Here is a 14,514-nt window from a genome sequence, read left to right on the forward strand (position 1 = left end):
CATCTGCTGTATCTCTTTGCAAGAAAAAAAAACCAAAAAAACCCCAACCTGTTCTATATTTCTCCAAGATAAATGCTATTGTCAAATCTTGGCAGAAAATTAGAGTAACAACTACTCTCCCCAAAAGGTGACTGGGGTGCAGACCAAACTTCTATTTTCAAGACAGCCGTCAAACTGCAGTTATGGGAAAGACAAAATATTGACAGACCTTTCTGAAATGCATTGTGAATATTCAAGTTTAACACAGATTTATGTAGTAAAAGAGCTTGTCACTTTAATTCTCCCTTCTGAATTAATTAATGTTTCCTTGTGCCATTCCTGAAGTGAAATACAATAAACACTCATGTGATTTAATTTTTAATATACAATTATCAAGCTTTTTTGGATATCATATATACAATGAAAAGTTAAAAATTATCTTAATTTAAAGATTGACAAAACCCCCGCTGTAAATCAGACATACAATTAAATCTTACCTTTACAGAATTTGCATCAAGAACATCACAATAATAAATGCAGAGAGCAAGTAAGAAGGCAATTTTACAATTTTTCTTTATGGTCAATTGCCCAATTTTCTCCATGGCATTAAACAGAGACAAATAGGACTGTAAATGAGCTAGCCCTATAAAAGCAACTGTAAAAGGCCAAAGGATAAAGCATTATTGTTAGGGGTCAGTGGACATTTTGTGCAAGGGGAAACTACTCAGATGCTCCTGGATGCAGACACAAGGATATGTTACCTTTTTACTGACTGGAGATTATACCTCAGCTTAGCAGGACTGGTTTGGCTGTCTATATCTAAAAATATTCAACCAAGTGTTTCAAATCCTCAGTGTCTTAAATGACTCTGTGCAAAACAAACCTTTTACTGGCTTACTGAGAAAGAATCAAAAAATCACAGAAGCTTCACAACTCTGTAAGGAAGGTGTTATAACTCAGTTAAGCTGATAAGGCCTGCCAAGCTGAGATCTGCTCCAAAATGACAGCTAAAACTGACTACTGCACTGTTACAGGTACCCTTTTAAAAGAAACTTCTCAAGGGAAATATGCTGGTATCTCCTGATGCTCAAGCACCAGCACATAAATCAATGGGAAGATTCAAAAAGAAGGTTCATGTTAATAAACCTGAAAGGCTGCAAAGGAGATATAATGAGTAACAAACCTTCCTCTCTCTTGTGATAGCCACTGTGCAGACAGCAGTTGTCACTGCAACAGCTATCCTTTTAGCTCCCATAGCAACTCAGGAATGAAACAAAGAGTGCAGCAAAAAACATTTACTAGTAATTAAACACTCCCAGAGAGTCAGATGATACAGTTTACAGGCACATCCCAGGGAGGTTATGAAGTGAAGCATCCCCTCAAAGCTATTGTTCCAATATGAGTTTTATTCACAGCACATCCACTGCATTGGGCAATAAGATAAGTCTTAGTGGGGGTGAGACAAATAGGAGCAGATGTTTCCTGTTTCTAGCCTGACTTTCATTTGGTTTCTGTCATTGCTGCGTATCCAGTTTAGGAGAGGGGGTGAACCATGATGTCTAACACTTGTCCTATTGTTTGGGGTTTGGCAAATCTGAGGAATAAGGTTGCTTGCACTGTCACAGAAAAACAGCCCGTCAAGTAGGATGTGTCTGTAACCAGCAGCAACAGAGGTTTCAAAAGACAGTGAAATCACACTTATCTAGTAGCAAGCATTTTATCAGTGGAGCTAGAAAAGAGATTGCTTTCTCAGCCCAACTTGGGACCCTCAATACTGAAGGGCAAGCGTAACAGTCCAAGCAACTTTATTTCTAATTTTGTTGCATTTTGTTTTCTCATTCAGGTTCATTTCAGTATGGAGAAACAATTCAAATGTTCCTAAGAAATGTAAATCTTCTCCAAAAGACTTCTTAAGCTATATGTTTCAGCCTGTGGCAATGGGTTCCTTAAATTACAGCCGAAGACACAATAGTTTTTCCAACAATGGTAACTTACAGGAGTTTGTAAGTGTGCGTTAAGAGTGTCTTACACATACACGTGCCTGTACATTGAAGCTGGAACTGGGAATTTCTGCAAATATAGAAGGTGTTTTACAAATTAGTACACTGCTTGTTGAAGAGGATTCAGACATAAAAAACTTATTTCCCTATGGATGGCTACAAAGTAAAAGTGTAACCTGATTGCTGGTTTTATAATTCAGATAAAAATATAGGAAGACTAAAGACAAATCTTTTTCTGTATAATACAACTATTTCTGATAGAGAGTCAGAGTCTTTTGTATGAGTGCAGCAGAAAACCTGAGATTTACACAGGAAGTGCAGTAATTGCAGTTCTGTCCTGCAGGTTTCTGCTTTGAAGGAGACTATCGTCCCAGCTGCTGTGTCTCCATCTCCATCAAAATAATTTAAGTAACACAAATTGCTTTGTTCTGTAAACTAGGTGAAAACAGACAGATTTTTGTTTTTGATGTTGTAAAAAAATAAACATTTGTCTCATATTACAGAAGAAAATATTTGTTACAGTTACTTAAGACAACAGTTAAAGCTCAAAAGACAGAGGCCCACCAGCCACACAGGAAATAAACTCCTCCCAAAAGAGAACAGCTCTACATGGCAGACAGTTGCTTTGAATGGATGGATGCTCACTAACCAGAGAGCCTTGCAGCACATTTGATAGAAGAGGTCAGTCATGCCAGTCAGACCACAGAGAGCAAGATTCTGTTTTATTCTTCCAGATGCATAGCCTCCTCTGGACAAAAGTGTGACATTTTTTGGAGAACCCACAAATAGATTCAACTCTCTGTGAGCAACTGAGAAGCAGCTGTCCAGATTTCAAATACAACTTTGTGCAATGTAAAAGGAAGACAACAACATTGATCCTCATCTCTCTCAGATGCAAACCCACTCTCTATAAAGTTTTGTCTTCAGGGCCTTATATTCCTCATAGCACCTTTTCGGCTGTTGTTTTCCTCATGGAGGTTTGTCTCACTCTTTACAAGCTGCCGATATTAGGAAAGCTCTTCAGTTTCTCAGGAAAGTCATCTTTGTACAGGACGGGGTCAGCACGATGCTCCACCACTTTGAGAGGCATGGTCCCAAAGACAGAGGCAAACTTATTGATGCATTCAGATCTGGGGAAAAGGAAAGCAGTATAATTAAGAACTCCAACAACTGGGCTGGCTACCAACTCCCACACCAAAATAACTGGTAGAAACCTTCCCTCTTGCACTTGGAAGTATTTCAGCCACGCTGGCTACTAATAAATAAAAAGAGAGCCTCACTGCAGAGAGAACAGAAAAGAAGCTGGTGTTCTTTGATTTATCCATTTAATCACGGAGACGAGCAAAGGGATGCTGGCAGCAGCACATGTGCACATGGAGGTCAAAGCTTCCCTTCTCCCTCCCCCTAGAATTCCAGTCATTCTTAAAGCAATGTACATGCTGTAAACCAGAACAGATTAACTGCCAACATGTCTCTTAAAGGGCCACTGTTGGGTCAATTTCGTTTATAACGAAGGTTTTGCAAAAACCAAGGCTTTGTGAAAACAGAGTTCTAAAAACAAAAAGTCTGTCTTTTTTCAGGCTTCTTCAGAAGCTCTATCTTTTCCCACAAAAAAATAAACATGCCTCAGAGAATAGGCAGAGCTGATTGAACTGTAATTTAAAGGTGAAGCTGAATTAAAACTATAAAATGAAACGAAGTAACTAGTTTCTTTTCCTTGTCTAAATAAAGATATATTGAGCAATAAGACATCACATTAGCACAAAAAAACTGGACCACTGATGACTCTTTCAGTTTTAATAATCTCAGTGTCAGTAATGTGGAAAGGAACAGCCACGTTCTTCAAAAAACAAGCAAGCAGATGTTTAACCATGACATTGCTCCTTTAACTTTTTCACTGATGGGCGCTATACCTGTGGAAGCAAGGCAGAGAAAACCTGGCTCATCTCACCTCAGCCAATGCTCAGCTAACTTTAGCTGCCTGCTACATAAAACAGCTTTTAAGGAATTCAGATACCAAGAATCATGACAACAGTTCCCTGCACATTAACAGAGAGTTACAAGAAAACAGGTGACATTTCTTTTGCCACTCAAAGGGGAAAACAAACAAAGAAGTGAGAACTTTGACTCAGCTAGAGACTGAAGTGCTGCAGGCGGTGGCAGAGCAGGTCTCTCGCTCTCCAACCACTGCACCCTCTCCCGACCCCTTTGGAGGGTTAGGGGGTCACTACGGCTCCAGGATAATTTTCCTCATCAGGACCTGGTCAATCACACCAACTGAATGTGACAGTTCTGTGATGGGGACTGCTCAACGCTGCCCCAAACACTCTTTTGAAGTAGACGGGACAGCAAGAGAAGTTTTCAAAATTATTTCCTCAATGACAAAGCTGTTTCAAGCTATAATGGTCATCATTCAGATCATTTTCTGTCCTGAGAAAAGTGTCAGAAAACTACTTCATATGAAGTGATACTTGAATAAAATATTACTACAGGTAAATGCAGACACTTCACCTTCTGCTACCTTCCCATCTTCTCATACTTCATCCTACCTCATACCTTTCTATCATCAGATCCAAATCATAGGGACCACAAACAAATGAAAAGAAATTCAGAGTGTAAGAGAAAACCATGTACAGTGGGACAGTCTCTACTCCTGTGACAAGCACTATCTGATCCAGTGTAGCACAGATCTGAAATAGCAAAGGAGCCACCAATGAGGACTTAAGTGAAGATCCAGGTAGATGTTCAATAATTTAAAGTAACAAGGTGAACCATCAAGAGAATGAGATTTGGACCACAAGCACTGAAAGGTTCACTGAAGTAGTTCCTGCAGACAGCAGGAACTGAGTGTTTTCTCCAAGAACATTAAGCAGCTTCTGTCACTTCCACAGGATGCCCACCATAGGATATCTTAAAACATCTGATTTTCAGATAAATTCAGACTTTCAAATAATTGTAAGAAATGTGGTTAACTAATCCATGATGTGGATGTGTATTGGGGAAGCCTTATGGCAGGAAACCCACAAACTTCACAGGCAAGGAGGTAAATGCACTGGGAGATGTGCATGTGAGAGGTTTGCACAGCTGCTGGCCTTCACTGGTTTCTGGAATACAAGAATACTTTTAGTCTACTGGTTCAAATCCTGCCTTTGCCAGTAATGACTGAAAGACATTGTAATGTAACAGCTGCTTGGTGGCTGGTGTGAAATGAATTAGTTATCTCAGCCTACTGCCTGGCAGGCAGGTGTCCACATCAGAGCAGCCATTGTCACAACCAGAACTAAGTGGCACCCTCAGAGCAAAAGACAAAACTAAATGGATAGGGCAGACAAAATTGACCTCTTCCCTCCAGAGGTTATACTCCCAAATCAAAAGTGAGGTATTATGACAAAATATCAAAATGGGATCCTTCTACAGCTGAACTTATTTTGGTGTAAAGTCCATTTAAGCCTGCCTATACAATATCTTTAACCACCAGAAAACCATTTCATTGTTAAAGAAATGGCAAAAATTAAAAATGGAAAAATTAGTATGTTCTAAACACTCTGGCTGAAGCAGAAGTTAGCCCTCCACAAATAAATATCAAATTCAAAGATCAGACACAGACTTTTTAAAAGGAAATAGATGTCATGCACAAGCCAGAAAATGTCTTTGAAAGAAAGACACTTTCCAAAAATTTCATCTCTAGCACTGAACTAAATCACTTGAATGCTGAAGTCCTTGCCACTTTAGGACAATATAAACCAGAAGGGATATCTAGAACATTAAACACTGAAAGCTAGGTAGCCAAGAGAATGTAATGTCATCTCAAAATGGAGGGAAGGTGTGTCCCTTAGTTGTGCCAATAGTTTTTCAAACTCACAGAGGCATGTTTGCTTCGAAGTATTATTTTTTTTTCTTGCATTGCTGACAACATGCAGTTCTACTCAGCTCAATAAGACATTGTGTAAATTTGGAAATTGAGAGCCCCGTTACCCCTGGATGAACTTCATATTTGTTAAGGTCTCTCTTAATCAGGTTCATCACTGCTAAAATCCAACCATCTTTAGGCTGATTTACCTGAATATAGTTAGGGTTACGCCTAGGGTTAGGGTTTTTTAAACCAGGAAGCCCACAGCTCCAGGCACACTGCGCCTGCGGCAAGACATCCCAAGAGGAGCGCAAAACTGCCACAACATGGCTGCCACCACAGATTTTTCCTTGGAGCTAGCCATAGCCTAAGTCTTTCTTTATTATATGGGGTTTTGGTTAGGGTTGTGACAAGGGTTACTGTTTTGAAAACTGGGAAGCCCCGAGGTCGACACACTGCAGCTGCAAAAGGCATTCCAAGCGGAGCGCAAAAGTACCACAACATGGCTGCCACCACAAATTATTCCTTGGGACCATCCCAAGCCCTAGGCCGATTTACCTGACTAGGGTTAGGGTTAGGGTTATGCCTAGGGTTAGGGTTTTTTAAACCAAGAAGCCCTGAGCTCCAGGCACACTGCGGCTGCGAAAGGCATCCCAAAGGGAGCGAAAGTGTGCCACAACATGGCTGCCACCACAGATTTTTCCTTAGGACCATCCCAAACCCTAGGCTGATTTAGGTGACAAGGGTTAGAGTTAGGGTTACGACTGGGGTTTCGGTTTTCTAAACCAGGAAAATCAGAGCTCCAGGCACACTGCGGCTGCAAAAGACATTCCAAGGAGAGTGCAAAAGTACCACAACATTGCTGCCTCCACAGCTTTTCCTTGGGACCATCTCTAAACCTAGTCTGATTTACCTGATTAGGGTAAGGGTTAGGGTTACGCCTAGGGTTAGGATTTTTTAAACCAGGAATCCCCGAGCTCCAGGCACACTGTGGCTGCAAAAGATATCCCAAGGGGAGCGCAAAACTGCCACAACATGGCTGCCACCACAGCTTTTCCTTGAGACCACCCCTAACCTAACAGGGTAACCCTGTACCTGCAACCTTTGGCCAACTGTGACCTGGGCAGTTTGCCTCTTAAGGAAATGGCTTCCTACTTTGACTCTGACAAATACTTGCATTTCCTAAATAAAACACTGCTGTTATTGTGTCTGCAGAAGCAGCTCAGCCCTTTCCTATATTTACTGTACTGGCAGTTGCCCTCCAGATTGCATTTTAAATCGTTGTCCATTTTTGAGAGCCAGATGTAAAGATGTTAAAGGCAGTAAACTTGTTGCTACTTAAACACCTGTAAATATAGGGATTATAAGACCTTCCTGCAGTTTCTTCTGTAACCTGATGTAAAGGCTAACCTAGGACAAGAAGGGAATTCTTGGTTCAAAGTTTTCTTCAGTTAAGGTATTTTAATGATGGAGCTTGATAACCTTGGGGACTAACATCTTCTAATTATCTAAAATAAATTGGACAGCAGGAAGAATAACAAAGTTGGCTTTCCCTTGATTCAGTGTATTGCTAAAATAATAAAATTTCTTAATAAGAGACAGAGTTCAACTACACCATCTTCCTTTGTCTCCTCTGAATGAGTCAAAAGGCCCAAGAAAACCAACTAGTTACATATCTTTCCTGGACAGATCTCCACAACTGAATTCTCAAACCTTTTCCATTTACAAAAACCAACAGGCAGTTGCTGGGCATCCCTCTGCTATTTCTGAACCAGAAACCTAACACTAAATGTTGTGCATGTACCTGGCAACCTTAATAAACTGTTTGTTTCACAAACAGTAGGTTGATCCCTGGATATCCGGGCAAGTAATTAGCTCAGACTACCTGTTTGTTATCTCTGAATGCTAGAAAGCAAGGAGTCAGGCACTTGGGGAAGCTGCAAGTAAAGCTGAAAATGGCTCTTTGCCTGACACCTGAGGTATTGTTTCTGATACCCAACACTGTAAAGTTATCAGTACAAAGTTATTCTTTTATAATGACAAATATTCCCTGATGCATGCACTTTTTTTCATTCAGCTTCTCTCCTGACCCTGAAAATAGTGGATGGATGGATGGATGGATATGAGAGCCTTACTCACTACTAAGTTAGGAAAATATGCTCTAGGAGCTGTTACCATTTATTATCCACTTTAAATTAATATCTAGCATAAAACTTTAAAAAAAAATAAACCCTTTCAGGTTCTCAAATAACTCCCTTATATTTAGGTAGATGGTAACACAGGGCAAGAAGGCAATAGGTCTAGCAAGCAGTTTCAGTATGATATTAAGTATTTTCAAAATCAAGCCTGAATATACCTAAACTGTCTATCTCTCCATATTCTCCTGCATTCAGACTCTACCTCAGCATGTACTTCTTTGGCTGGGCAAATAAAAGTATGTGGATTTGCAGTCCATCTAACACTTCCCACAACACAGTATTCCCCACTTTTCAAAATTGCAGACAAGCAAAATAACAGTTTAAACATATTCTCAATAAACTGTCAATGACACTTTACTCTGAGGATACAAGAACTGCTATAGACATGGAAACATGACCTTTACCCAGCATCATAATGCACTTCAAGGCAAAGAGCAATTTTTTCATCTTCTGTTTTTATAGCATTTACCTTAATGAGAACCTAGTTCATAACTAAAATTCCCATGTGTTGTTGTAGCACTACTGCTGTGACCACAGGAAAGCTCACCTGGCTTGGTAGCCCATCCTGTAAGCCAAGTCAGAATCGTTAGGTATGGGGGAACCTTTTGTGCTTCCCTTTTAGCTAACATTTAAGATCTACAAAATTTCCCACCCCTTTCTCAAGTATTTTCCTGCAGAGTAATTTTTACCAACTTAATGGGGTATGTTTTACTTCTGAGTTGCATACTCCTTTTTTTTTAATTCAGTCTTATTAAAGCCCATACAACACTTAAAATTTTCTGATTTCTACAGAGGACAGAAAAAAGTTGACTGTTAAAATGATAAGTGTCTTACTAATGACTAGTAAGACAACCATGTTATACCTCTCCATGCAAATCTAAAATGGCCTGTTTTAAATGCAAGTCAGATTTTTTTGTCACCTCTTCGAATCAAAAATGTTGGAAGAGACCTTTAAGATCATCAAGTCTAACCATCTGTATCTCCTGGTGACTTCTTCCTCCTGCTTATCTACCTCATCTTATTCTATTGTTGGAAATAATTTTCCCCAAAGTTTGCAGGAGAAATGCAACAGACCAAGAAGCGTAAAGTGAGATGCCTTCATTGGTCCTAAATCTCAGGTTAATTCCACCTAATAACTGCTGGAATTAATGCTGACATTGTTAAAAAACACAACATGGAATTGTGCAGCAAATGCCCTTCACTAGTGGAAGCAATGTGCTTCACAATCCTTAGAAAGAAGACAATGTACAAATATCACTTCAAATTATTTTATTAATAATTTATATTTTCTGCTCTTAGGTAAGCTACCAACTGTCTAGTTTAAAAAAAGAATTCATACTTATTACAGTTGATATTCCACAGCAAATAGAAATGTGGTATTACTGACAGTACTGCCAACCAAGAACCTGAACTTCATATATCTGTCCTAAAGATTTACAGCAAAGCTGCTAAAAATTGTACACTTCCAAAGTCCTTTTTTGTAGTAGTCTACCTTTCAGTGACACATCACCCATCATAGGAATAACTTAAGTTGATCGAATCCATGTAACATTCTTTCAAAATTAGTAATTTATAAAAACATTATAATTTTTGGTCCTAATTTAATGAGACACAGGATAAGATTTTAGGGATCAGAACAAGGCAATCAGAGAAATAGAGAGTGGTCACTCACCTTTCCACCATGTGTGTCTGGTCCAGTGATAACCCATCGATTGCTGTGCATTCTGGACATTTGAACTTCTTTCGTGGGGTCACCTGCAGAAAGGCACGCCAGATATTATCAAATATCAACAGAAGGGACATTAATCTCCTTGCACAGAGAGCAGTGCAATACCTCTGAACATGCCTGCAGTGTAAGCTGAGCTGTCTCAAAAAGAGGGGGTGTACAAAAAAAAAGCCACTCTATTCCTCCATTCAGCTCCATCTGGCCCGGCTGACTGCAAAATTCACAGGGGCCTAATAAAAACGGCTTGGAGGGTTTTTTTCCTTCTGTAACTGAAAAGAAGTGGCGATGACAAGCTCCTTAATTCCTGTTTAATGACTGTTTTCTCACTGCCAAGGTCCCTGTATAAACACCATTTGTTCTTGCAGCCATAACAGCGATGAAATACAGCTTCCCATACTTCACCGTAACGTTAATCCAACAGGCGCTCTTTCGCTCTCTCCAGTTAAGAGCTGACTGGCAAACCCTGCAGGACTCTCCGAATTGCAGAGATGCCAAATTACTCTGCTCTGCCCTCATACAGCTCAGAAACTTTTTCAGCAAAAGCACACGCTTTATCTTCTAAAGACTTTTCTAGGAAATGCAGCCACCAGTCCCAGTAAATGATGATGGACAGAAGGGAGAATGGACCCTGCTAATTGAAGTAATGCCTGGTGGCCTCTAAATCTCATTCCAAGCTGACACACTTTGAAATGAATGTACGGAGTGAATGTCTAGACCTGAAAACGTGTCGAAACATGTCAGGAAATTAATTCAGGGATAAAAAGTTCATTTAAAGCTGATCTTGCAATTAATGTTCTTGCAATTAACATTCCTATAAATCAGCTGTTGTCAGGCCACAATAGAGCGAGCTGTGGACAGTTGGCAATTTCTTTCCTCTAGCGATCTCAAATAGTTAAAATATATGTCTGTGGGCCTGTACATATACACACACATAAGTACAGCTGTCATTTAAATTATCTTCTTTTATAGCTCATCTAGATGGTTAAAATAACCACCAGAAACAACTGGTAAAAAATAATTCTCTGTTCTCAGTTAACACAAAAACTTTACCAGAAGGGCTTTTCTATCGTGAGAAAGAGACCAAGACACCATACTGGGAGACAATTAGAGAAAAATGGAGGATTAAGTAACATATGAAAGCCTACTGAATAAACTTAGGTATGTATCTGATATTTTTTAATTTCATAAAGATAAACAGCAGAAAAGCCCCACCTTAATGACTGATTTTCCAGTGACATTTGCTACTAGAAAATTCATGGCAATATCTTCACAATTCATATGAGCATCCACCCAATTCTTGATGTCTCCAGGCATCTTATAAGTGTAAAGATAGTTGAAATACTGCAGAGAAGAGAGCAAAAGAAAGAAGATAATTTTAAATACAGATACAGTAACTATAAGACTAAATATTTCAGTCATGGAACAGCAGGCAACTAGGTGATAGTGCCTTCAGACAAGAACTACTTCAGCAGATAGAAAATAATTTTTGGGTGCTAAACTGCTTATTATTCCTTTCCTGACCACCACAGAAATTTCATTAAAATTGGTTCTCTTTTCTGAACCTATCAGCTACAAAGATACATTCCCTGCAAAATTTGCTATGTACTTTCAGGTCATGCAAACTGGCAGGAGTTTTCTAAGTTCATAAAGGTAAGAACTGGTTTTATTTCACTGTCAGAGACAAATCAGTGGTTTTCACAGCAACTGAAAGAGGTCTAGGGAAAGTTTAAAATCAGTTCTACAACTGTTTTAAAGACCATAATCATAGCACCACAAAAACTGATGGAACAATGACAGAAGCACATATAGATCTTTTTTAATGTACACATTGTACATTAGTGCAGAGAAAGTTGTATATCACCTTGTGATAAAAGGCTGCCCCAGTGAGCACCATTGAGACTTCATTGGTCCATTCTGATTCATATTTCCATTTGTTCATCTCGTGGTCCCAAAGATGCAGGCGACCTGGGTATCCAACCAACCTGTCAGGGAACTCACGCCAGACCTGAAGAGAAAAAACATGACATGCTGTTAACCAGGCCTGCACAGAAAGCAAATGCAACACATCTGCTTTCTGGAAGGGTAGCAAATGCAACACATCTGGAAGGGTAGAGTTTCAGTGGGGCAAAGATCACTTAAATTCTTCTAAGTCCAAATTCTTGGAACAAAGAGTTGCCAAGAAGGAGTACAAAAAAGAATAAGCTTGCTGTGGAAGGACCCTACAACTCAGAGAAACCATGTCCCAGAGCAAAAGGCCACTAATGGACTACTAAAATAATTGTTACAGAAACACACAAATGACTATTCAAAAAGATTTTAACTCTAACTAAACCCAAGCATAATTAAAATGAAACTTTTGCTGTTAACTTCAGTAGATATGACTACAACCTAACTACTTTTACAGCTGGCTTTGGATCTAACCAACCTGCTTCCTTTGTCAGGAACTGGCTTAAATTTTAATATTTCTGGTATTCTTTAGTGGGTGCTTGGCTACATGGAAGGCTGCTTTGCCCTTGACTTGTTCCAGACAGCTGGATACAATCAAGATACCATCCTTGACACTCCATACATTATTTTATAGCTGACTACAGGATCAAATACAGTAGACAAGAACAAGGAGAAGGGCATCATTAATGCAACCCCGGTTCTCCACACTGCTGGCCACATTAAATAATGGACAATTTTTGCATTAGAGAAAAAGAGAGGAAGGATTATAATTGTTTAGATGGGTCTGAATGCTATTTGTTTGCTAGATACAATTTGTCTGCATTATTTGCAGACAAATTATTCCAAATCTGTCGCCTAATCCAAATAACTGCTAGGCTTGTTTGGAAGAACGAGTCTTGACTTTCTAACATACAGTTAGGTTACAAGAGTTTCTGGTTTAGGTTGGTAATGTATAAACAACAGATGCATATATAACGAAATTTTTGTATGCAAGAACAACAACAAGAACAAAGTACCTCAAAAATCCCCAAGGATCCCTTCACAAATTCTTTCATCTGTACAAAAGACAAGGGAACCCTACAGTTGAATGCACAGTAAAGGAAGTGTTATCCGGAATTCCACCATCCTGCAAATGTCACCCCACCAGCAGTTCACTTTGGCCACTTCCTATGTGTCAGTGCATTTCAGTTGGGAGGCCTGGACTATAAGGACTCTATGCAAGTATTTTATCATAGTAAATATGATAAAAGAATCAGTTTTAAGTTACTGCTTCTGCATCTACATTTCTGTGATTTTTCATTACTATATACCTTTTCACCTATACATCTCAACACATTTTATTGCTGTCAGTTAATACAGCTTCAGAATCCCATGATGAGAGCAGTTATTATTTCAAACGTCCAGATGAGGGAACCTGCCAAAATCATACAGGAAACAAGAATGGGAACCAGATCTTCTGACTCCTCAACTTCTATTTTATCCAGAAATCAATCTTTCTAGACAGCTCTAGGGTGCAAGTACTGGGATAGTATTTAGATATGACAACGCTCCAACACAGAGGGTTCTTGAAAGCAGAGATAACTTGGAACTGAAGGAAGAGAATTCATAGGACACTTACAAGTTGGTGCCATAAGCTAATTAAAACAATACAGACTTCTGGCAGGCAAGCCAGTGAGGCCTTGAGATATCTATTTTGACATGATGTAGAAAACCTTAATAAAGAACACAAAACTAAATGTACGACACTCAAAAATTTATTCCTCACTCTCCAGGACTCAAAAATTTAATGATTTAGTTTTAAACCTGAATATTAAAATGTCTATCTCCCAGCTGTTGGAAGGCACCACCACATAAGCTGCTGAGGCTCAACAAAGGATTTAATGGAACACCATAGATCTGCACCGTACTGGGCTAAGAATTCTTGTAGAGGAAATGGCATGCATATTAACAGCAGCTGAAAGAAAGATTAAAGTCAGCTACTGCTTCCCACGGGAGTGCAGTGCCTTCTCAACACAGAACCCTGGATTCATAGCCCTTATAGTTTTTGCCCTTGGTGTCATCTTCAAGAGTCTAAATGACATAAAATAAAAGCCAACTATAATGCACATTACTCATACAGATGTTCTTGTGTCACTCTAAATATCAACTCTACCCTGTAAAAAAATGTCCTGGCCTCTGAAAATTGTCAGTTTGATGCATCTAAAAAATAACTTTGGTGTTTTGAACAAAGATTCCCTTTAAAAGTAATGCTTTTGAAGTCAGTGGAAAAGCTTGGCTTTTTCACAACATTCACCACTAGCTCATTCAATGGTAATTCTGGAAAGGCTCCCAATGGCTCCATCCAGCTCATTACCCAAATCCATACATATGCTTTGTGCCAAAATTAATATATACAGCTACTGCATATAAGGAAGCTTTCAGAATAAAAATAGTGGTAATGATTCTAATACTACTCTCTATTTTGTATTACTGTCCATTTCCTTGTTTGATGGTTGCCTATAATTTATTAGTCTGTTAGGAGTACATTTCATTTTAGCCAGTGATCTTATTAGCTTTCTCAGACTAAGAAGGATGGCCTGCTTTAATACTGGTAAGGGACACATCCAAGGAAAATCCTATTGCCAAGTGAAGAGGAGGTATGCTTATTTGCAGACAAGTCATTCCAAAGACTCTGGTAGTCAACCCTAAGGATAAATATTTTTGGATGAAGCATCTCCCAGATGAAATGTCAAAAAGAAGTTCTGACTTAGTAGTTTTACTAAAAGTCTTGTAAAGGAAAACCAAAAGGAAATGTAGTAATTTTGTTTCCAAGTC

General features: G+C 39.1%; 1 protein-coding gene across 4 annotated transcripts in view; it reads right to left on the reverse strand.

Annotated features, from left to right (window-relative positions):
• Nucleotides 1-344: 344 nt before the first annotated feature.
• The window catches only part of EXT2 (exostosin glycosyltransferase 2), a 75,608-nt gene continuing 61,438 nt past the window's right edge, over nt 345-14,514 (reverse strand). For all 4 annotated transcript variants that reach the window (XM_064714641.1, XM_064714643.1, XM_064714639.1 and 1 more), the window contains 4 exons: nt 11,615-11,758; nt 10,966-11,094; nt 9,700-9,782; nt 345-3,109 (listed from right to left, as the gene is read on the reverse strand). In XM_064714641.1, the coding sequence (XP_064570711.1) occupies nt 2,971-3,109; nt 9,700-9,782; nt 10,966-11,094; nt 11,615-11,758 (495 nt within the window). In that variant the 3' untranslated portion in view covers nt 345-2,970. The remainder of the gene's footprint in view (nt 3,110-9,699; nt 9,783-10,965; nt 11,095-11,614; nt 11,759-14,514) is intronic.

Source organism: Zonotrichia leucophrys, chromosome 5 (genome assembly GCF_028769735.1).
Source record: "Zonotrichia leucophrys gambelii isolate GWCS_2022_RI chromosome 5, RI_Zleu_2.0, whole genome shotgun sequence".
NCBI lineage: Eukaryota > Metazoa > Chordata > Aves > Passeriformes > Passerellidae > Zonotrichia > Zonotrichia leucophrys.